This window comes from Daphnia magna, linkage group LG2 (assembly GCF_020631705.1).
Source record: "Daphnia magna isolate NIES linkage group LG2, ASM2063170v1.1, whole genome shotgun sequence".
NCBI lineage: Eukaryota > Metazoa > Arthropoda > Branchiopoda > Diplostraca > Daphniidae > Daphnia > Daphnia magna.
Window position 1 is genome coordinate 5673962 of NC_059183.1, and position 23520 is coordinate 5697481.

The 23520-nt window shown below is 40.2% G+C and overlaps 2 protein-coding genes and 1 long non-coding RNA gene across 9 annotated transcripts; all 3 read right to left on the reverse strand.

The window, feature by feature from the left end:
* Positions 1–4649: 4649 nt before the first annotated feature.
* Positions 4650–5019, reverse strand: LOC116915584. The gene is made up of 2 exons (XR_004390160.2): positions 4851–5019; positions 4650–4778 (listed from the first exon to the last, which is right to left on the reverse strand). It is a non-coding gene; the product is annotated as an uncharacterized LOC116915584 (long non-coding RNA).
* Positions 5020–5563: 544 nt separating this feature from the next.
* Positions 5564–11673, reverse strand: LOC116915366 (very low-density lipoprotein receptor). Of its 4 annotated transcripts, XM_032920468.2 has the most exons (15): positions 11527–11673; positions 11227–11403; positions 11029–11148; positions 9651–9717; positions 9513–9571; positions 9288–9410; positions 8697–8926; positions 8540–8628; positions 8300–8475; positions 7983–8234; positions 7001–7887; positions 6746–6941; positions 6625–6681; positions 6436–6563; positions 5564–6365 (listed from the first exon to the last, which is right to left on the reverse strand). In XM_032920468.2, the coding sequence occupies exons 2-15, from the start codon at positions 11303–11305 to the stop codon at positions 6177–6179; spliced, it is 2652 nt and encodes an 883-aa protein (XP_032776359.2). In that variant the 5' UTR covers positions 11306–11403; positions 11527–11673; the 3' UTR covers positions 5564–6176. The 4 variants fall into 4 exon arrangements, with proteins under 4 accessions (XP_032776359.2, XP_032776361.2, XP_032776360.2 ...); XM_032920470.2 differs by having other exon boundaries at positions 6746–6935; positions 11227–11652; XM_032920469.2 differs by having other exon boundaries at positions 6436–6560; positions 11227–11651.
* Positions 11674–13382: 1709 nt separating this feature from the next.
* On the reverse strand, positions 13383–23496 carry LOC116915350. 4 transcript variants are annotated; one of them, XM_045169785.1, is made up of 12 exons: positions 23001–23496; positions 22752–22939; positions 22520–22668; positions 19395–19575; positions 19156–19320; positions 18342–18452; positions 18007–18176; positions 17790–17925; positions 16756–17093; positions 16337–16564; positions 13594–16269; positions 13383–13505 (listed from the first exon to the last, which is right to left on the reverse strand). In XM_045169785.1, the coding sequence occupies exons 4-11, from the start codon at positions 19504–19506 to the stop codon at positions 13714–13716; spliced, it is 3816 nt and encodes a 1271-aa protein (XP_045025720.1). In that variant the 5' UTR covers positions 19507–19575; positions 22520–22668; positions 22752–22939; positions 23001–23496; the 3' UTR covers positions 13383–13505; positions 13594–13713. The 4 variants fall into 4 exon arrangements, with proteins under 4 accessions (XP_045025720.1, XP_045025721.1, XP_045025719.1 ...); XM_045169786.1 differs by lacking the exons at positions 22520–22668; positions 22752–22939; positions 23001–23496 and adding an exon at positions 20483–20659 and having other exon boundaries at positions 19395–19546; XM_045169784.1 differs by lacking the exons at positions 22520–22668; positions 22752–22939; positions 23001–23496 and adding an exon at positions 20483–20658.
* Between the last annotated feature and the right edge of the window lie 24 nt (positions 23497–23520).

A 23520-nucleotide genomic window follows, 5' to 3' on the forward strand; every position in this document is an offset into this window, starting at 1 on the left:
TTTTTGGCCAAATTCTAGATATAACTTAAAATACATTATTTCCATTCTAAATTGAACGAAATTCCCAGAAATTAACGTATTTTTTACATGGGCATCATAGTTTCTGAAATAAACGTAAAAAACGACTAAACAAAATTGTTGCGGTACCATTAAAAGGCATCAATTTTGATCCGTTTTTTTCAAATGATTGCTTAGATAAGAAAACACTTTAAATATGAAATTGCCATTAAATTTTTATTGTACTTGAGAAATTTCTTTGAATTCCAAGGGATGTCGTCTTTTTGCTGATTTTGACAAAAGTGGTAAGGGCCTTCCCACTTTTTCATTTTTGGCAAAATTCTAGATATAACTTAAAATACATGATTTCGATTCTAAATTGAATGAAATTCTCAGAAATAAACGTAGTTTTTACATGGGCATTAGAGTTTCTGAAATAAACGTAAAAAACGACTAATCAAAATTGTTGCGGTACCATCAATTTTGATCCGTTTTTTTCCCCCAACGATTGCTTAGATAAGAAAACACTTTAAATTTGAAATTGCCATTCAATTTTGATTGTACTGGGGAAATTTCATTTAATTCCAAGAGATGTCGTCTTTTTGCTGATTTTGACAAAAGTGGTAAGGGTATAGCCTTCCCACTTTTTCATTTTTGGCCAAATTCTAGATATAACTTAAAATACTTTATTTCCATTCTAAATTGAACGAAATTCCCAGAAATAAACGTAGTTTTTACATAGGCATTAGAGTTTCTGAAATAAACGTAAAAAACGACTAATCAAAATTGTTGCGGTACCATCAATTTTGATCCGTTTTTTTCCCCCAACGATTGCTTAGATAAGAAAACACTTTAAATTTTAAATTGCCATTCAATTTTGATTGTACTGGGGAAATTTCATTTAATTCCAAGAGATGTCGTCTTTTTGCTGATTTTGACAAAAGTGGTAAGGGTATAGCCTTCCCACTTTTTCATTTTTGGCCAAATTCTAGATATAACTTAAAATACATTATTTCCATTCTTAATTGAACGACATTCCCAGAAATAAACGTAGTTTTTACATAGGCATCATAGTTTCTGAAAAAAACGTAAAAAACGACTAATCAAAATTGTTGCGGTACCATCAATTTTGATCCGTTTTTTTCCCCCAACGATTGCTTAGATAAGAAAACACTTTAAATTTGAAATTGCCATTCAATTTTGATTGTACTGGGGAAATTTCATTTAATTCCAAGAGATGTCGTCTTTTTGCTGATTTTGACAAAAGTGGTAAGGGTATAGCCTTCCCACTTTTTCATTTTTGGCCAAATTCTAGATATAACTTAAAATACATTATTTCCATTCTAAATTGAACGAAATTCCCAGAAATAAACGTATTTTTACATGGGCATCATAGTTTCTGAAATAAACGTAAAAAACGACTAAACAAAATTGTTGCGGTACCATTAAAAGGCATCAATTTTGATCCGTTTTTTTCAAATGATTGCTTAGATAAGAAAACACTTTAAATATGAAATTGCCATTAAATTTTTATTGTACTTGAGAAATTTCTTTGAATTCCAAGGGATGTCGTCTTTTTGCTGATTTTGACAAAAGTGGTAAGGGCCTTCCCACTTTTTCATTTTTTGCCAAATTCTAGATATAACTTAAAATACATTATTTCCATTCTAAATTGAACGAAATTCCCAGAAATAAACGTAGTTTTTACATAGGCATCATAGTTTCTGAAAAAAACGTAAAAAACGACTAATCAAAATTGTTGCGGTACCATCAATTTTGATCCGTTTTTTTGCCCCAACGATTGCTTAGATAAGAAAACACTTTAAATTTGAAATTGCCATTCAATTTTGATTGTACTGGGGAAATTTCATTGAATTCCAAGAGATGTCGTCTTTTTGCTGATTTTGACAAAAGTGGTAAGGGTATAGCCTTCCCACTTTTTCATTTTTGGCCAAATTCTAGATATAACTTAAAATACATTATTTCGATTCTAAATTGAACGAAATTCCCAGAAATAAACGTATTTTTTACATGGGCATCATAGTTTCTGAAATAAACGTAAAAAACGACTAAACAAAATTGTTGCGGTACCATTAAAAGGCATCAATTTTGATCCGTTTTTTTCAAATGATTGCTTAGATAAGAAAACACTTTAAATATGAAATTGCCATTAAATTTTTATTGTACTTGAGAAATTTCTTTGAATTCCAAGGGATGTCGTCTTTTTGCTGATTTTGACAAAAGTGGTAAGGGCCTTCCCACTTTTTCATTTTTGGCAAAATTCTAGATATAACTTAAAATACATGATTTCGATTCTAAATTGAATGAAATTCTCAGAAATAAAAGTAGTTTTTACATGGGCATTAGAGTTTCTGAAAGAAACGTAAAAACGACTAATCAAAATTGTTGCGGTACCATCAATTTTGATCCGTTTTTTTCCCCCAACGATTGCTTAGATAAGAAAACACTTTAAATTTTAAATTGCCATTCAATTTTGATTGTATGGGGAAATTTCATTGAATTCCAAGAGATGTCGTCTTTTTGCTGATTTTGACAAAAGTGGTAAGGGTATAGCCTTCCCACTTTTTCATTTTTTGCCAAATTCTAGATATAACTTAAAATACATTATTTCCATTCTAAATTGAACGAAATTCCCAGAAATAAACGTAGTTTTTACATAGGCATCATAGTTTCTGAAAAAAACGTAAAAAACGACTAATCAAAATTGTTGCGGTACCATCAATTTTGATCCGTTTTTTTGCCCCAACGATTGCTTAGATAAGAAAACACTTTAAATTTGAAATTGCCATTTAATTTTGATTGTACTGGGGAAATTTCATTGAATTCCAAGAGATGTCGTCTTTTTGCTGAATTTGACAAAAGTGGTAAGGGTATAGCCTTCCCACTTTTTCATTTTTGGCCAAATTCTAGATATAACTTAAAATACATTATTTCTATTCTAAATTGAACGAAATTCCCAGAAATAAACGTAGTTTTTACATAGGCATCATAGTTTCTGAAATAAACGTAAAAAACGACTAAACAAAATTGTTGCGGTACCATTAAAAGGCATCAATTTTGATCCGTTTTTTTCAAATGATTGCTTAGATAAGAAAACACTTTAAATATGAAATTGCCATTAAATTTTTATTGTACTTGAGAAATTTCTTTGAATTCCAAGGGATGTCGTCTTTTTGCTGATTTTGACAAAAGTGGTAAGGGCCTTCCCACTTTTTCATTTTTGGCAAAATTCTAGATATAACTTAAAATACATGATTTAGATTCTAAATTGAATGAAATTCTCAGAAATAAACGAAGTTTTTACATGGGCATTAGAGTTTCTGAAATAAACGTAAAAAACGACTAATCAAAATTGTTGCGGTACCATCAATTTTGATCCGTTTTTTTCCCCCAACGATTGCTTAGATAAGAAAACACTTTAAATTTGAAATTGCCATTCAATTTTGATTGTACTGGGGAAATTTCATTGAATTCCAAGAGATGTCGTCTTTTTGCTGATTTTGACAAAAGTGGTAAGGGTATAGCCTTCCCACTTTTTCATTTTTGGCCAAATTCTAGACATAACTTAAAATACATTATTTCCATTCTAAATTGAACGAAATTCCCAGAAATAAACGTAGTTTTTACATAGGCATCATAGTTTCTGAAAAAAACGTAAAAAACGACTAATCAAAATTGTTGCGGTACCATCAATTTTGATCCGTTTTTTTCCCCAACGATTGCTTAGATAAGAAAACACTTTAAATTTGAAATTGCCATTCAATTTTGATTGTACGGGGGAAATTTCATTTAATTCCAAGAGATGTCGTCTTTTTGCAACACACCGGTGCCTGCATTACCGCAGCGCACCACGAACGGTCGTATTACTATGACCGTCCAGACCTGGCCATGCTTGTTGGCATTCCAGCACCAGCAATCACACAAAACAGCAACACTCACACAACACGATCGTTCAGACCTGGCCATGCTTGTTGGCATTCCAGCACCAGCAAAGTAGACACTAACACTAGCACACAAAAACATGTCACCAGAGACTGTTGAGTCCGGCTGGTTTCACACCAAGAGCAAGACTGCCCCAATTACAAAGGAGAAGATGGGGAAGAACAAAGGGAGTAGGAAGTCGTCACGTCGACGAAGAGGGAAAGTCGGCCAAAGGGCGAAGACGCTCACATAACGTTACAATATTTATGATACAAGAGTCATATAAAAAAAGTCCATAGCTACAAATTTCCTTAAGGGAATTAAGAGTCTTTTAAGACTGTGTAAATCAATGTTAAATAACAGTTAAGCTTTTATAAATATTTGTCATACATTTGCATGTGAAAGCCAAATATAAACCAAAATTACTGTTGATGGGTCATTTCAAGATTGTTTATGGGGTATTAAAAAAAAAAGAAGGGGGGGGGGGTTTTAGGGGGGGAAAAAAAATAAAAAAAAAAAAAAAAAAAAATTTTTTTTTTTTTTTTTTTTTTTTATAATTTTTTTTTTTTTATTTTTTTTTTTTTTTTTTTTTTTTTTTTAGGGGGAAAAAAAATTTTAAAAAAAAAAAAGGGAAAAAAAAAAAAAAAAAAAAAAAAAAAAAAAAACTGAAGCCAGCAGTGTGCAGATCAGCATGATGAGCAGATTTTTTCCATTGTCTATTTTTGCATGTAGGGCTGCAGATAGGAACTGTGCCTAAAGATATGGAAACATTGTCTGACAGCAACTAAAACCTGAAAGAAATAACATGCAAAAATAGACATGGAAAAAATTGTCCATGTCTACAACGGACATGGACAATTGTAGCTACTGTAGCTACTGTATCATTCAAATGACGTCTATTGAAAATCAACCTTCAAACAAATCGTGTGTGTCGTGGAAAAGAGTGCCCCTCAGGTTGGTGAATTTGCCAACAATGGCAAATTTCATTGTATTAACGAGTAGCCAAAAGAATATTTAAAACGAAACGCACTGAACATTTATTAGCTCCCCGCTTAACACCTCCCCAATAAATCTCTCGATAAATCAGCTGTCTGCTTGTATATTGAAAACGAGGAAATCGATAAAAAACTTTAAAGGGAAATTAGAATCGATAGTAATTCTAATTTCTCCGGCGCTGTTTGTTGCTGATTATTTCCAGCACAAAAAAATTAAAGGTGCTTCCTGGGGTGCTGAAAATATAGGGAGTAATTTGGTGTTCAGTAGTTTTGACGGGGAAACCAATAACTTAAGCGAAATCAGTGTTCAATTTTAAAAATACCGTGTGATTTTTTTTCTCCAAGGCTGTCGGGAACTTTGCGAACACCGAGAGCCGTTGAATAGGCATATTTGAACTTACCGCCACGATGAGAGAGAACCTACAGGCTATCGTGGTAGAAGACAAATTTTTTTTTTTTGCCACGAAAAATGTCCTGGCATAGATTTAATCAAACAATAATAATAAATGAATGAAAAATGAATAAAATTTTTCATAAAGCAGGTGAAGCAAATAAAAACAATGCACAATTTTTTTGGACATAAACTGATAACATATCAGATTAGTGGATATATTATTTTACAAATGTCACAAAGTTGGTGGATATATTTGATTATGAGTAGCTGCGAAAATGATAATAATAGGGAAAAGTAGAGGGGCACGAAGGGGCAGAAAGTTAGAAGGAACGGTGACAACGGCAACAACGTCAATTCCAGAACTAAACAATGTTGATACAAAGGATTAGGCTACGCCAAGTCTGTGTCGGAGACGCCAAACACCCAAAATGACAACGTAGGCAGATCACAGACCAATACGTGTACAAAAAGAAAAAAAAATCCACGTACGTAACTGAGAAAGATGGAGAAGTAATATGTACGTTGAAAATACAGACAAGAAAAAATGTTACGTAAACGCTTGACTGAAATTTTGGAGGGATCTGCGGAGTCGACTGAAATCTTTTTAACAGAAGGTGCCCAAAGGGTCTCTCCTTGGCGTTTTCCAAAATGCTTTTATAAAGAAGCACGAGTCGATTCGACTCGCGCACAACGAAATTGTGATGAGCAATATTTTCCCTAATTTACTTGTAGAATCCATCATCTTTGGCCATCTGCTAGAATGTTTTTCTTAATTGCATCGTTTGATACAACACATCTTGGGAAACTTAAACAAACGAACTCGAGGAACCTGCCCATCTGCTGTAATCTCAAACGTATTCATTAGTGCCTGGATGGTTGAGCGGTTCCACTTCAGGCGCTGACGCTTTCGACCGCCCGGATGGTGGATTTTTCGACAGGGAAAACTTGTCCTCGGTCGTTTTCCGGTACACGGGATTATCAAAGTTCATACTCGTCGCGTTTCGTAGCACCACATGCCGGTATACGAAGAAACCCACCTTTAACAATTTAAAAACAGTTCAAAGTTAGCGGTGCCCAATGGATTCCAAATACTGTAACGAAGATTACCAAGGCAATAAGAATGATGATTCCAGCGACTGTGCCAATTATCAACCCGGTAATGGTTCCAGAGTCGTTTGCTAGCGACTGGAGAACGTCCTCTGAATTAGATTTTAGAGTATCGTTGACTTTCACTGCTGCAGATAAAACTAGTTGAATATATTTGAATAAAATAATTCTAACGTTTGTTAAGTTTACCTATCGTTGTAGATGTAGTTGTGGATGTCGTTGAAGTATTCCGTAACAAAAGGTGTGCTGCGAGATAAAACAATGCAATTTAACCAGACAACCCAAGAAAACAAAGATTAGTGTAGCTTACTTTCGACACAGTTAAGTCCGTCGTCTAACATTTGAAAGTTGTCTGGACAACCGCAGGAAATCTTGGCCGAACGGTCATTGATCTGGGGCGCTGGCAAGCAGAGATGGGAGCAACGGCCGTTGAAGGGCATACAGTGATTGGGTCCACTTGGTTGCCGATACGAATGATAAACATGGACTACCATGGGCATCTGTGACTGAAAGTCAATTCATTCTTAAGATTGCTTAAACCGGATAAAACAGTTAACAGAATTACCGAATGGGTTTGTGTGACGGATGTAGCGTTTTTGCCATTAAACTTGTTGGCGCGCATGATGGTGCGATGATCCCAATCCGTCCAGTAGATCCAGTCTTCAAAAACGGTTACAGCAAAAGGGTGGCCAATAGCCGGCCCGGAAGAAAGCACGACGCGTCTGTTAGATCCATCGTAATCGCAACTACCGATCATATCCATCTTGGCGTCGACCCAAAACAGCCGTCGATCTACCCTGTCCAGTGTGATGCCGTTGGGCCACTTGATGTGTGAATCAATCAATACTTGTCGATGAGAGCCGTCAAGACCAGAGCGTTCAATGCGTGATGCTCCACCCCAATCGGACCAATAAAGCCAGCCTTCCAACGGATCAACGGCGATGGATCTTGGTTGCTGTAGTCCTTCTGTCAGCAACGTCTTGCGGGATCCACCGTCCAAATCCGATACTTGAATCGAAGATATCAAGGACTCTTTGGAAGAATCAGTCCAGTACAAGTGACGATAAATCCAGTCAACAGCAAGCCCATCGGCTTTGACTACATGGCCTGAAGCCACCACCGTTTTTGTTTCGCCTTCATCGATCGGCGCTTTGTATATCCGCCTGTCATTGATATCACTCCAATAAAGCATCCCACTTTCGAAATGAAAATCGAGAGCTGTCGAACTGCGCGTCTCATTGACAATGGACGTCAAATCCCGACGGTCGAGCGCAAAGCGACGGATATCGGTCCCGTGAGTGAAGAGCAAGGCAGAGTGTCCTTCATTAGCTTTACAATGCGTATGGTCGTGTGGGTCTCGTGTGTAACCCGAAATACATTCGCACTTGAAACTGCCTTTTTCATTGGTGCACGTCTGGGAGCATGTTCCAGGATCAAGGCATTCGTCAATATCTAGAAGAGAAAAACATGTTTTTATCGGTGATGTGCTTGTTTTTTAACATTTTGATGTTTCCGTATCATTAAACATCGGATGGAAAGATGTTTACCAACACAAGTCGAGTTGTTAGAAAGCGCGTAACCAGGGTGGCATTCACATCTGAATCCCCAAGTCGTATCTATACAAGTATGTAGGCATCCGCCGTTATTTAAAGCACATTCGTTGACATTGCATTTGCCCTTAGGTTCATCCTCCCATTGGCCGCAATCGTTGACTCCGTCGCAGACTTTGTCAAGACTGATGCACATTCCGTCTCCACAGTCAAATTCGGTTTCGGGACTACAACCCACTGAGGTGGTGCCTAATTTCGGAAATACAATTTTAATTAAAACGTCCATGGAAAATATAAAAAAAAAAGGCTAATACTGTTGCAGGACGCTTCGTCAGACGTGTCGTTGCATTCGGCAGCGCCACTGCACTGCAAATGACCCGGAATACATTCACCGTCGTCGCATCGAAACTGATCCGGTCTGCAAGTTGAAAGAGAGCAATTCTGTTCATCGGATCCATCCGGACAATCATGATCACCATCGCATTGCCATCTGATTTTGTAAATGCAATACATTTAAATAATCTTTAACTAACTTTGAAATGAGGAATTATTACGAAGAATGGATGCAATCAATTCCGTTCTGGCATTGAAATTCTTGCGCGGTACACTGATTCGTTCCATTAAGTGCCAAGGACGGGCAATCCTGTTTTTACAATAACGTTAACATTTTTATGATTCGATATAATAACCGAGGGTAGGAAAAACCAGTACCGCTTCATCGGCTCCATTTGCGCAATCAACGAAGCCATCGCATTTCCTTTTATTAGGAACACAAACATTATCACCGCAATTGAAATTGCTGTCGGGTGGACATGTGTCTTCCGGGCAATGATCGCCCTCATCCGAATGGTCGCCACAATCGTCTTGTCCGTCGCAAAACCATCTTTTCTGTATGCAGCGACCATTGGCACAAGTGAATTCGTCAGCTGTGCAATTCACATCTGCAACAAAATATACAACAACAACAAAAAACTGTTGGTAAAAAAATCGAGATCAAGAATGTTACTCCGCTAGTTAATCAGCGCTTCGCGGAATTCACATGCATTGCAATTAAGAAGCGGAAAGAGTTGCGTTGATCTCATTTTCTTTTTATCTCGGACGACAGCCGGAGGTATTAAGTTTCTTGCAACTCGACTGGAAATATGATTGGCTCTTAACGAGTTTGTGCATACTTGAATGACTCTCCAAAAAGGCTGTCGCGAGAAAAGTGCAAATCGTTCCACCTCACTCCCCACCCTACCCGTTTTTCCGGAGCTGTAAAAAAAACAAAGCAAAATACCCTCTATTGAGTAAACTACTTACTGCATCCATCCTCATCCGTCGCGTCTGAACAATCGGCATTTTTATCGCAGACCCATGGCAATGGGATACATTCACCGGCTCGGCTTTTACAGGCGAACTGGTCTTCAGTACATTTTTTTTCTTCTGCAGAGTAAAAATAGGAGAAAAAAAAAATTTACGATCGATAAATCAATTATCGATTTCTAAGACAATTGAATTATAACAAAAAAATGTGAAAATACGTACGGCATTTTGTTGGATCCTCGTCGCTCAGATCTTCGCAATCCGGTTCTCCATCGCACTGCCTGAAAACGCGAATGCATAATTAATGCCGAGGTCGAAAGTCTTACGGTACTCCAAGGTAGTAGCTTAATTATAGCTTACCATCGCAGCGGTATGCAGCGTTTTCCAACTAAGCATTGGAACTCGGTATCGGCGCAGTGGACTGACCCTATTGCAAAAAAACAAAAAAGGATATTAGCAAAGTAGGTCGTTCTGCTCAGCTTCACTGCTCACAGGAATAAGACGGGGCCTTGCTTTTGGCAAGGTAGTATTTTTTTTTCTCTCGGCAATCGATAGCCGGAAGACGGAATGAAATCGGACAACCGGAAAACGATTCAAATAGCGCTATTTCAACCGGAACTTTTTAAAACCGACTTTGATAACAGACTCGGATGGCGGTTATACGACGGTTATTTATTCAATTCAAATTCCCTGTCTTCTCAGGCGTCGGTATAATCCCGACGAGGGGTAACTAGCGTCAAGAACCAATAGGAATGAAGCTATCAATCATCCCACATTGAAGCCAGACCAATAGGAACACGCAGCTACGTCATCGACAGATGGCAATCGTTCGTTCACGCGGTCTTTTCAATCGTCCCATGAAGCCGCTATCAATGGTAAAACATGTCCTTTCCCGATCTTCTTCCCCTCCGTTCCCCATTCAAGAACCGCCCTTTTTCATGGATGATGAGATTTTTGTTGATGCAAGCCTTCAAAAGAATTCTCCGAATCTAACTGACGGTAACGGCCGTTTCATCAAAAGAGGATTGCCCACATATTGCTCGTCGACTAGCTACCAAACAGCTTCCGGACTTGCGGAGACGGGAAAGAAAAAGATGATTTGAACGCTTTCATTTCGAGTGACTAAAAACGCTCATTGCCATATGGGGCAGAAAGGACTGACAATTATCGATTTTCCTTATAGGGTACTGCTGCTAACGAGACGTAACATTTAAATGGAAAATAACATTAGCTAATAAAAATAACGACTTGTGATCTATTGTTGTGGTCGGTATGTTATTTTATCCTTGGGTGTGATTGAATTTCCGTTACGGTCTCAAGAGTCTTTCCCGCCACGATGAAAACAGGTTTCAACAGCGTGGAACAAAAATGGGACCACCCCAACCGACCAATTCAATGCCGGCGACACTGCCCTATTGTGAAAATTCTGCATCCTCATTGGTCGAAAAGACAACCACGCCACTAACCAAAAAAAAAAAAGGAAACCGTTTTTTTTTTTCAAGTTTTTTAACAAGAAGGAACTGACAGACGGAATACTAAAGCCCCTCAGACCCCACCTCTTAAATACTTTTCCCCATAGACTATCAAAACCCCTTTAGGCGCTCTACTGGGTTTCGGCAACCTGACGCCGGCTAATCTTCCCACGATTAGAATTGAAAAAAAAAAAAAAAATCAAAATTAAATGCCGTCATTGTTAAATAGGCGGAAGTGTAGACTGTGACGTAAGCTGCAAACTTACCATGGCAGTGTTCATTTTCATCGGATGAATCATCACAATCGTTTTCGCCATCACAAGACCAAGAGAAAGGAATGCACCGGCCAGAAGCGCATTCAAACTGGTGCGAAGCACAAACCTCACCTGTTCGAAAAAGAAAAAAAGAAAAGTTGAAAATGTAAAATGAAGCAACGACTTTCAGGTTAAAATATTCATGCATACCAGCTACAGCTGTTTTTAGACACATGAACAGCAAAATGATCAATAATATGGTAGAGCCAGGTTCACGGTAGGACAGCATGGTTTTCCACGAAGTCGTCTCGAATGCCGACGATAACAGGGGAAAATCGGTGTATCAGGGTGCCAAACACGTCACGTGAAAGTTTTGCCTTCTCAGGACTTAACACTCAATTAATCTTCAGAATCTTTAACCAATTAGTGCAACTAATTCGCCAACACTCACAGACCCACGAGGTAATTGAATTCTAAAACTATAAAGATCTTAATCAAGGACTAATTTACTTTTCTGTACGGCTGTAGCCAGTTGGGCCGAAGAGAACTAGCAGACGACCGATTTCTAGGGCAACCGAGCACTCACTGAGCTGTGTATGTGTCTAGTGACGTGGTACGGGACCTAAGCTCTTGAGGCTCTGTAGTAGAGAATCTAATAGGTACGCATAGATCGGGGGTGGTGGCAATATTTGTGAAGCCCTGCGCAAAGCAGACGACGCAGGATGAATAAAAAAATACTTCAAAACACAACAGAGTACATCATGTTCACCACAAGGGAATGAAATGAAATCTTTGAAAGGTTTTTCATTTATTTTTCTCCCTTTTTCTTTTAAATCTTGGTTTTCTTGGCATTGGCCGACTTTGACAGTGTGTATTGGAATTGTTTGAAAGTCGGATCCGGATCAAACAACCTTTCTGTTGGTTGCTAATGCTAACTTGGCGTGCGCGCGCTTCTGACACTTCCAGAATGAAACATGAATTTTGAGAAACCTCTCTTGAGTTTCGATTCAGCGGAGATCTAGGTGAACAACGTATTTTTATTTCATTTTCCCTTTTCGGGGAGGTTACGCCGAAACGTGTTAAAACTACCCGAGGCAACGATGCAAGTTTTCTGTGTAGCTAATAATCAACATAACATTTCTTTTCTCCCAAGGTAAAAAACAAAACAGCAATTAATGATTAAATTATTATCCTTAGTAAAAACTCACATGTCTCTAAAAGTAATTTGAATACTGTTCCAATTAAATGGGGTATCGGACATACGAGGTGAAACGTGGAAACGAGTAAGAAGCCGGCTTGTTTGACTGCGTTCCATTTATTATAACGATGATCAAGTGATTCGGAATGAAGAGGAAACGACATCGTTCTATTTCGTCTCTCGACAAAATGGTTGAATTTCACTTCAAAAACCCAAGGCCTTGCCTTCTTTCTTTTAGATACACCCTCATCCTCTCAAGGCATAAAAGTCCGGCTCCGAAGCTGATGCAATAATCACCAGCAGACGCCATGGTCTCCCAAGACAGGCTGTTTGACTCTCTGAGTTGAGAGCCCTATATACACGCCCTAACGTTCTTTTATTGAGGAACCTTTTTAAGCTCTTTCCTTTTTTTGGACGTGTATTTTTAATGTTTTTTTTTTTTCTAGTTACGCACAAAAAACCTTACAAGTACACGTCCAACCGATCGGCCGTAACCGATGCTCCCAATAAAACATCCTCACTGAGTTGATTATTTGCGCGTGCTGTGATATTGGATTTGAGACACCCTTTGCCTTTCTTTTTTAACGAACTCTTTAATCATATTTGTCTTTCGATGTGGCAAATGAAGGGCATTGTGCAGGTAAACTGGACTCATTTCGACGTATGCATTAAGCCGAATCAGTTGAGCTTGACACTAGACAAGGCGGGGCTTCCGCTGGCGTCATGTGTCTTGTCAAAAAGCACAAAGCCAAAAAGCTTTCATTATGACTTTACGCATAGTAGTGGCATATCTCTTAGACGCATGCACACGCGTATACAGTATTCCACTCTTGGTACACATCCGCTTATTGCGGAAAAAAGGAGTCATATATCCGGTCCGTGGTCCTCCATTACGATACTGTAAATATTGATGTGCCATGTAGGCTTCAGCACGTCTTTATGCGTTCATCTTTTTGTGTGTGTTCGTTTCTTCTTTCGCTCCTCATATCTGTCAATACTCGACGAACCGGCAAAACGCGTTCGTCCGATAAGGAAAAAATAGAGTCAACAACACAAACAGACCCTCGCAAAAATAAAAAAAAAATAAAAAATGGGGGAAAAGAAATTTCCCATTTTCCGTGGCTTATGTACGTAAAGTTTCTTTGTGGCTGAGCGCAGCATCGATCCATCCATGCAGAACTCCCGGAGGAGACATTTCATCATCAAAAGAACCAACCTAACAACACTTTCTTCCTTTCTACACCCTTATTTGACTCTCTTTTTGCTTTTTCTCTGTAAATGTCATCAGGCTCTAATTGAGGTAAGAAAGAAAAAAGAACAACAAAATTGAGCGCACGTACAATAAAAAGTTAAAATGTATATATTATTTTTTTGTTTACGTTTATGTATGTGAGGCGTGCTATACACAGAAAACGAGAGACGGGCGATGAGGACGGGCAACGCCATCTGTGTTCAAGAAGTCCGCATTCTAGGTCCAACAAATAATAACAGCAACAAAATCAATAGTCCCCGATGTAGGTGGAATAGTTGCTGGAGTAAAGACCACTGTCGTACGAATCATTAGTGCGCAACTTTCGGCCCAAGTTGCTACCAACAGAACCGCTGGCGGCCGAACGACGGCTATGGGCCGTAATGTTGGATTTGATCGTCGACGTAGAAAGAGGCTGGACGGCCTGAGGCTGATCTTCGCCAAAAGTATAGAAACTTTTAAGCTTGATTCCGTCTGTCGACTGGTCAACTCCACCGTTGACTGAATGACGATCCCTTCCGGTTCCGTCTGACCCCAAGCTGGACTGCGACTCGTCATCCGTATCGTTTTCCTCGTCACTAGGCGGAGGCGGAGGTAATGATTTCTTCAAGAGTTTCGAAGCAGAAGACGGCGGTCGACGGAGAGTCGATCCAGCCGACTCCGTTTCCGAGAAGGAATCTTCCACCTTGTCCAGCAACTTGCGCCACGTTTTCTTGATCGACAGCGTCTTCCTGTGATCCTTCAGCGATCCTTCAAGGTGACCCATCCGCGCTTTCAAAGACAGCGCAATTTCCATGCCTTTAGAAGCGCTGGATATACGGTTCTCTTCCCGCTCGATCTGGGCAATCCGCTCCAGGACGTTGGGTAATTTAATAGTGCCACTGGGTGACGGATGGCTCAATATGAAATGGCCACTGTAGATCTTGCTGTCGTCTCCGAGGCCCTTTTCGGCGGAAGTAGCGGTGTCGGAGTTCGCTCTACCGGAACTTCCGCCTTTCCCGTTTTTTGGCGGAAGAGTAGGTGGAGGAGGCGTCGGCGATTCTGTTTGGACTCCTCTGGAACTGCAAGGTGGATGCTTCACCTTCGGTGGGTGTTGATGAACTCCTATTGGAGGTTTCAAATCCCTAGGAATAGCAGGCGCTGCTATTGGACTGCCGACTGCTTTGATTGGTAAAGGTGGAGGAGAAACAGGCTCATCCGGAGCGGATGATGTTTGGTGGTACATCCTGGATTCATCGTTTCCTGACAACCGGAGCAGAATTTGAGGATTGGACGCAGAAACGATTCGGCTGGATGGTTTTTTAGTGGCTTCCAGCGTTGCCGCTGTCCATGTGTCAGGTTTCGTTTGATGTGTGCGAGCCGTGTAAATCTGACGCAACGAGACGACACTTCCGGGTGGAGGTAATTCTTCTTTTTTGATCCAATCCTCTTTGTTGACGAGGCTTTCGCCAGAAGAGCCCAATCCGGAAGAAGAAGAAGAAGGCGAAACGGGCGCGTTATTGTTACAGGAACTCATCAGTTTATTAATGGTCGATTTGACCGGCTGGATGGGCCGTTCCAGTGAATCGGCGATAAAGCTTTCCTGACGTCGGAAAGGTGGCGCCGTTTGCGGGTCATTACTGCGTTCCAACGTATCCGGCTCAAATTCGTCCTTTAAATTCCGGATGTCATCCACCTGGATGGTCAATTTATTTTTGAGACAATCCTCGACTATCGTAATTTTACTACTGGAACTGGACGAATTGCTGCTCGAATAAATCACTTCTGGCGGCTTTCGGAAGTCTCTATTAACAAAAATGCCGTCTTTGTCGTGATTGCGGCCGATCGTTTCGTAAACATGGCTACGATCGGATGCGTTCGGTTTGATTAATCGAGGAAGGGTAGGTGCTCCGGTGTCCATATTGAACAGCTGATTGCCCACTTCCATAGCCTCTTGTGCTGGAAGGACTCGGCTAAGCGATTTCATCGAAGTGCACGTACTAGAAGTGTAACCAGCCGCACTGCTACTATTTTCATCCGCTTCACGCATTTCGTCATTGGTGTCCGGATGTTGGGCTCGTTTGGACCAACGAGGCGGTTTCTTTTGGTACAGGTGAGGTCTGTTATTACCCCCGGGATTCGACGGCTTCCGATCCAGGCTGTCCGGCTCAAAATACGTTTTACGCGTCGTTGCTGGGCCCGTGATTTTAGGCATCTTAGATTCCGCTTCGGAAACTAAATCCGAGACGGCATCACTTTCCGCTCCGCTCTCTGTGGCCCCTTTATTCAACCTCTGCGGCTGCGAACGGTCCAGTGACCGGTAAATTTCTTCAATGGAAGGGTTCGTGTAGATAGAAACGAGATTCATCGTTTCCGATGCCAAACTAGTTGATTTTCTTCCCGGTAGAGGGCTCTTCTGAAGGAAATTGGTCCTTAATTCCATCGGATGGTAGATGTCGTCTTTATTTTCTGACAACTTAGCACCGTCGACGTTGTCGCCTGTCACCGTCTTCCGATTAAGTGAGTTGCGCTGAAGCGAGTCATTTTTCTTTGTTGGCCTTTTAAGGGTTCCGTATGAATTGCGCGCGTTCTCCGGCTCGTCAATGGTCGTGAATGGCGGCCTGTTGTTGAACGAGCCATTACGGCGGAACTCCTCGGCGTAATGCGACAAACCTTGATTACTTCCATAGCCGGAATAATGGCTCAACTCTTCCGGAATGTCAATAAGGCTGGGCATGAATCGTTTGGATGACATTTTGTCTTTAGCCACGTCAATCATTCCACGAATGCGAGACAGGAATTCAAGCGCCGCGGGAGGAGGTGACTGCTGAAGAACATCGCGCATTATTTCATAAACACTGACGGTTAATCTATGACTTTATTCATTCACATACTTTGAGTAATTCCAAATCAAAATACGTTGGGCTAAAGTAAAGGCGTCGGTTATCATTCGTCATCATTGGAGAATCTCTGCGATAGTAATAGGCGGCGTCTTGTCCAGCATCATCAACCGATGAATCCCGGAAACAATCCTCCGATTGACTGCCATTGTAACGGTAGTTATTCATGGTCGGATGAATGTTTCCGGGCGCGTTCGACGGACGATTCCGTCGATTTCCTTCCTACAAACCGCAAACAAAAGACATATATTTTTCGTTTTGCTTTTCGGTGGGTGATACATACGGAAAACTGATTTTTAATGGTTAACCAAAGAAGGAAAAGTTAAATTGATAATTAATATTTACGAGCATTAAAAAAAAAAAACGAGAGATTTTCTAGAATACACGAACTACTGGGAAGGAAAATGAATTACGGATCGTGGTTCCATATTAGAAGATCGATGATGCGGTCTGACATTCTTTGATAGGTCAGAGGTGGCCGGATGACTGCTATTTCTGGCAGATTGGAGTAACGGATTGAGCCGCATGATCCCCAATTCTTGAACAGGAGTGGATGGCTGTGCGGATAATTTAATGTGAACATTCTCCAGCTGTCGCTTCCGGCGACGGTAACAGATGAAACCCACAAGTCCAGCTACGTAGAGCATTCCCAAAAGAGCCGAACTAATGCCAATGGCCAGATAGTCAGCATGACGCAATCCGCTCTTCTCATCGCCACCAGGGCCTCCATGTCGAATAGATTCTACCAAACCTTTTTTTTCCCGATACGTTTATCAAAACGAGAAAGTAAACAAATAAAAAGAGAGAGACATTTCTTTACTACATTCGAATGATGGCATGGAAATAAACCAGGAGAAATAAAAAACCAAATAAACGTCATCGTTTGGGAAATAGCGGGGCGGGGGGATGGACCCACTAGACATTATCCCATCCGCCATGTTACAAGATCAAAAGCAAATCAAAATCGCGGCCAATAAACACATAAAACACTTAAATTAATGCTAGTTAGCGACAAGAGTTTCTCGTTCTCCGAAGAAGACAAAACGAATAGTGGCTCCAGATTTCTGAATGCCATCCATCGACGATGGATCAAATCACGCGAGAACGTTCCCCATGTTTTTCTTTGTTTACTTTTTTTTCCTTCTCAAATCAGGTTTTTTTTTTTTTTTAAATCGAGAAACTAGATTGAGCTTTAGTTCGAAACTATGTATCTAGTTTTCTTTTTTTCTTCTTTTCTAGACAGAAAAAAAAAGCTATGGCTGCGCGTATGTGATTTTCTTTTGATGCAAGAAATATAGCCTACGGATTGAGGAGATGAGCCAATTGCGTGGCTGGCTATGCAAATCATCTCTGGGGGGAGACAGGCGATAATGGATGAGGTTCACTGCATCACCCGGAATCGACAAGAACGAGAGTTCAAGTTTAAGGAAGGAATAAAATGAATTACCTGGACTGCCGGCGACGCGGAAGGCGATGCAGGGCGAGAAGACGCCGATGCGCGCGTTGGCCGTGTCCTTGCACAACAACTTAACCAGGACGATCCGGCCTTCCATCAATGACCGAAGCCGCGGTTCGCCCAACCACTGAATGAAAAGAACCAATTTCCCATTGCTATATAATTCACTCGCAATGATATGTGCGTGAGATTGTTACGGTGAGTTCACCTGTAAATGTGTACGCCCGGATTCGCGAGCCAGAGCGAACGGTAGTTCCCGATCTGTCGGGATGCCGGACGATGAATTATCTGTGGCTATCCATCCGGAGCGAGTGAGAAAAGTTGATTTAGAAACAACGCAGACAGGTGAGACGACCACTTGACCTTCAGCTCGTACATCTTTGTTGCATCCATAACAATAAAAAATAGATAAAAAAAAAGAAAGAATATAAATTATCTAGTGATGGGCCAAGATCAATAACCTTAAACAAGGCCGTTGCTCTCTGACTGCTATTTTTTATTTAAGAAAAATTATAATCCACAAGGGTATGGTGTTAAATATACCTGATAAGGCGATTTCAGCATTAGGGTTGATCAGTTGACCTTGCATGGGTAAGAAGACGAAAGGCACTTTCTCCGATTGGACGCCACTGACATAATCGGCCAAGGCGCATTCTGTGATATAACAACAAGTACATGCAAAATTTCAAAAAAATGGCGTCAACGGGGAAAAAAAGAAGTTTGATGACACCCTGGACAGAGAACTAACGGACATGTTCTATCTTCCTTCACGGGAACATGCGTACATAATAGTATAAAATTTAGGTACCTCAAGAAAAGATAAAAAGAAAAACAACATAGGGAAATGAAGGCAAAGTATGGTAGCTCTGGATCAGTTGCGGTATAACTGATGCCTCATCTTACCAGATGGTTCACATGGCTAGAAGGGAAAAATCGCTGGAGCGTTAATTCATGGACATGTAACGGGAGATGGGGGAATCAAAATAGATATTTTAAAAAAAGAAGAACATTTTAGATCCTCCCCTTAAGGATGACTCCAAATTCCTTGCGGGCGGGGGTCAAAACGGCCTGTCTAATGATTGGTCCTACAGCTCCGTTGATATGAAAATTGCACATCTACAAGACAAAGCCAACTTGTTGATGGCGTTGCTGACCAACAAAATGGATCTTTTTTTCACGCCCATCCCTCCCCCGGCCCACTTCAACAATTATTAACTACGCATCATCTTCTTGTATCGTGACGAGGGATCATTAGACATAGCGAAAAAAAAAAAAAACTTTATGCCAATTTTTTCCACGAGCCCACTAGTCATAAATCTTCAGATTAGATGACGGTAAAAAAAAAAAAAAAACTTACCGTCAATGGTGCTGACGCATTGCTTCAGGTCTTCACGGTAGATAGGCCGGTCGATGGGGCACTGGCACTGACAATGGCGTCCAAGCCGGGCGGCGGATAGGCTCCCATTGTTGCGCTGACCAAGGGCCGATAGACAAGCCGAAGCATTGCATTCGCCAGAGGCACCTGTATCGATGTTTTTTTTAATCAGCCATTATTTTTCTGTACAAAGAATTCGAGATGAATCACTTATAAGAAACCTTGATGGGAAAAGATGTCTCCTTGCGAGTGTCGATTGATGGTCGAAGGTCCGCCCGTCATGGCCATGGCAATTTGAAAAACAGCTAACAGAACAAGCCCCAAGGAGTGCATTTTCGTGTTGTTTTCTGGATCTTTTTTTCGGCCACCAGAACTAATGTGAAATTGGAGACATTTAAATTCCTGTAAAACGAAAATACCATGTTATTGCACGGCAAGCTTTTCAAACTACTTTCTTGCCTCATAACGATTGCTATCACTCTCCTCAACGGAGAAATTTGTCACACTTAAGGTTGGTTATCAACCAACGATACAACTTCACGCTTTTTCCACGATCATCGTTATGAAAGTACACGTATATAACTAGCAATAAAAGTCCCAGCAATGATGGTCTATCAGCTTTCTTTTCAAGTAGAAAGGATCAATCTAGGCCCTTTGCAATTTAGTTTCTTTTAATGGACTTGTGTTTGGCCAACTCTTTCTTTAATTACAATAGCTGACACCACTTGCCAAGTTGTTCTTTAAAAATTGCCAATTCGCGAATGAGTGAACACCAGTGAAAAATATCGAAGAGGTCGTTGAATCTCTCTAAACGCCTTCAAATTAGAAAACGTCAAGACGGCCATGTGTGTTCTATGGTTGGCTAGAACACAGGACAAAAACAAAAAAAACAAGAGATTTGTGTCAGTTCTCGGAGACCTAAATGTGGGAAAAGGCAACCACAAGTTTCCCACGAGCAACAAGTGCACTGGCCGAAGATGTGACGACATTATTGGAATTAATTCTCTCTTTTGTGTCGTTCATGATGAACGGTGTGTCCGTCTTATTCATGAACCAAAACAACGCCATTCTCACGAAAAACAGCGTCATGAAAATTGCTCTTTATCACGAAATTGGAAGCTATCATAAGAACAATTAACCTTTAAATAATCGATCAAAAGTAATTCAAATTCTAAAATTTTAGCAAAACAACAGATATTTAAAAAACATTATCCAACATCTAGAACTGACAAACTGAAGACTAAAAACAAAAGAAGTCTGAATGGATGGTCAGTAAAACAGAAAAACACGGAAGTTTAAGGACGTTTACCTCGTCGTTTTCAAGTATCCATCAGAAGAAAACACATTCACTGGGATTTTCTAAGTCGATGATTTTCTTTAGAGGAAACAAAATTTTAAGAGGCAGAGTTGGTTACAGAACGTACCGAACGGTAGGCAAGTTCGAGGCCGACTGATTACGGACGATGCGTTCGGCTGAGCAGCTTCGCTTCGCGGGTGCTTGCACGCGGGAAAAAGAGATATATACGTGTTGCTGCTATCTAAGAAATGCTAGAAAAAGGAAGGACTGGCTATACGAGCAAGGCAGACAGATGGTTCCGTGATTCTTGACTCCCTTCGGGCTTTATATTCTTTTCCTCCCTGTATTCTGACAAAACAGTTCACTGTCCGATCTTTCCAACGATGATTTCCACCAAACATTTTTTTTTTTTTTTCGTATAAGACAACTTGCCGATTTTTCATTTTTCCCCATTTTTTCTTTCTGGCGACTATTACAGTGAAACACGATCGGCTGTTGAGAATTTAGCAAAACTGTTCCGCTTCATTCTTCTTCATCAATACAAGTATTCTGTCGGCAAGATACAAATACCTCCTTTGACTCTTTTGTAAAACAACGCTTTTACAAAAAAAAGATACAATGGGAAGACAAATGGATTCAAGCAATCTTTTTCGAAAAGGGAGATTTACCAACAGGATGCGAAGGCTAAAGGATTACAGGATGTGTTAGCGGTACGGCGATAACTCTTCGCAATCAAATTCGGGATCTTACCATACTGACCACTTGACGAAACATTTCAGACACGAATTGAATGAATACTTTGCCCCCGTTAGGCAAATCGTGCAGAAGCTGCATCTATTTATGCCCTGGACGATCAAACATGTACCCCTATTTCGCTTCCACACAGTTATAATTCGATTCACATACGAGTTGTATTTTCTTTTGCTCGATAGTAAAATGTAAGTGTACCTGGAAATCACGGATGTCTCAAATTTAATATTGCCTTGTTTTCGAATTGAGTGCAGAACGGGTTTAATGACGCGTTACTATCGGCAATGACGCAAGAACGCAAAGTCTGGAACTGGGAACGATCGAGAAAAGTTCCAGAGCATAAACAGGTACCCCATTCTCTTTTGTCACTTTTCCATTTCGAATAATGTAAACTATATACATATGTGAAGAATTTCTAGTTTGTTATTTTTTTTACTAGGAAAAGAGGAAGCGACGCCCTCGGCTTTTTCTTTATTGATTCAAAATCCGTTAGAAGGAGAGAAAAAGTCATTATGAGCACACCTATTACCTCCGATCTTGAAAGCCTACGAAAGTTGCGAGACATTTTCAAAAGTGAACGCCATGTTGCATTCCGTTACGGTGCAAAAGGACGTGCCATCTGTCGCCGTCTTCATTCCATACAGAAGATAGATCCCCCCCCACCACCAACAAAACGAATATAATAACATGTTTTCTTTTCAAGTTTTCAGTTTCGACTACGGGAAAAATGGCCAACCTTCGAAATAGATTTCACTCAAAAAATTTGAATTTTCGGTAAAAAATATTTAAGTTTGCTACGGGAGTATATCCTAAAGTTATTGTAAAAACGAAAAAATCATCTGCTTCTAAGGGGGAGAAAATTGTATATGTGGGCTAATTCTCCGGAACACGGAAAGCAGTTTTTTCTTTTCTCTCTATGCTATTATTTTAATTATTTGGAAATACAAAAGAAGCGAGAATGTTATTTTTCCACACTTGGGAAAAAAGAAAAGAAGGTAACATCTATTCCTATTCCGTGCATACAATACCCTCGGACACAGGTTACCTCTTAGCATAATCGAGATATTATACGGCCACCTTTGCCTCAGGTTTGGACGAAATATGCCCGACCTTTTTCTCATCATCGCCTAAATCAATACGGATACCGATGTAATGAATATTTAACAACCCCTTTTCCATACATCATCAAAGATAACACAGTGGAAGTCTTACGGGGTGCTACCATTTATCGACGAATTAGATTAGGCAAGGGTCTTGACTACTGTCTTGAAATTCAAAATGGAGAAACGTGGGACTTACCACTTATCAGGAGTTCGAATGGGTACAACTGATGTTCATCGTTGGAGTAAGAACACTTCAAATTTGGCAGAGTGATGATTATGAACAGCTGAGCGAGAGTGCAGCCACGAAAATGTTCGTCCCGATGTTAACGACAATAATTTATCCATCTGGAAAAGTTGTCGAAAAGAAACTTATTTGTTGGGGCAGAGGTAGCTCGCATTCTTAGGCTCGTAAAATAATATTATGGTACCATTGCCGGAAAAGAACAAAAGAGTTGTTCCAAGCTGTTGACCAGGAACCATGAGGCCTTTTTTCAGTCCCAATGGCGATTTTGCTTTTACCACTGGGAACGATTTTTTCGATGACCGTGCTGCTGGCGATAAAAGAAAGATGGCTTTCTAAGGTGCGTTGCAAAAATCACCAAGAATATAAAATGATCTGCAGCCAAAAGCATAAAGTTAGTTTTCAACCTAAAGGTAGGAGATTTCTGACAACTTACAAACAGCACGTTCTGTTTGCTTCGTTTTGTCGTGTGACACTGACAACACATTTTTATGATTTCATCGTAAACAAGATAGAGTGGACGATCTAGCGTTGTTATTCTGTTTAACGGTAGATGAGATGCTGGCTAGAAGTTAAAATGATCCTTCGTTTCGGTTCAAAGAATATCGTGAGCCACATGCTTCTCTTCGTCTGAATTTTAAGTCTATCACCACTTTTCACGAGCCTATGACAGATGGTTCATTCAATCAATTGCTTCGTTTGCCATCATCTTTCCAGAATTTCATTTTTTTTTTCAATCAAGAGTTGTAAACATGCAAAGGGCTGCAAACATGTTGTGCCCGTTATGGCTACAAAATAGATACATATGCCCTCGTCATATTGTACTGTTTGTTTGACGTTCTTTGATTTCAAACAGCCAATTTTCAGCTCATTACAAACAATAACTAGTCAATAATAAAAGAATAGTTTTCAGGCTAAAGAAACATAAGACGTTGCACCATGGGTTCCACCAAACA

What these genes read in the sequence shown, in the direction of transcription:
- LOC116915366 (XM_032920468.2), bottom strand. Translation starts at nt 11,305, where the DNA reads ATGCTGTCCTACCGTGAACCTGGCTCTACCATATTATTGATCATTTTG. An exon ending in CCGTCACACAAACCCATTCG is followed by an intron (nt 6,942 to 7,000) that starts GTAATTCTGTTA and finishes ATTGACTTTCAG; the next exon opens with TCACAGATGCCCATGGTAGT. An exon ending in CGGACTTAACTGTGTCGAAA is followed by an intron (nt 6,682 to 6,745) that starts GTAAGCTACACT and finishes TTTATCTCGCAG; the next exon opens with CACACCTTTTGTTACGGAAT.
- LOC116915350 (XM_045169785.1), bottom strand. Translation starts at nt 19,506, where the DNA reads ATGCACTCCTTGGGGCTTGTTCTGTTAGCTGTTTTTCAAATTGCCATG. An exon ending in ATGCGTCAGCACCATTGACG is followed by an intron (nt 18,453 to 19,155) that starts GTAAGTTTTTTT and finishes GTTATATCACAG; the next exon opens with AATGCGCCTTGGCCGATTAT. An exon ending in TGCTGAAATCGCCTTATCAG is followed by an intron (nt 18,177 to 18,341) that starts GTATATTTAACA and finishes GATGCAACAAAG; the next exon opens with ATGTACGAGCTGAAGGTCAA.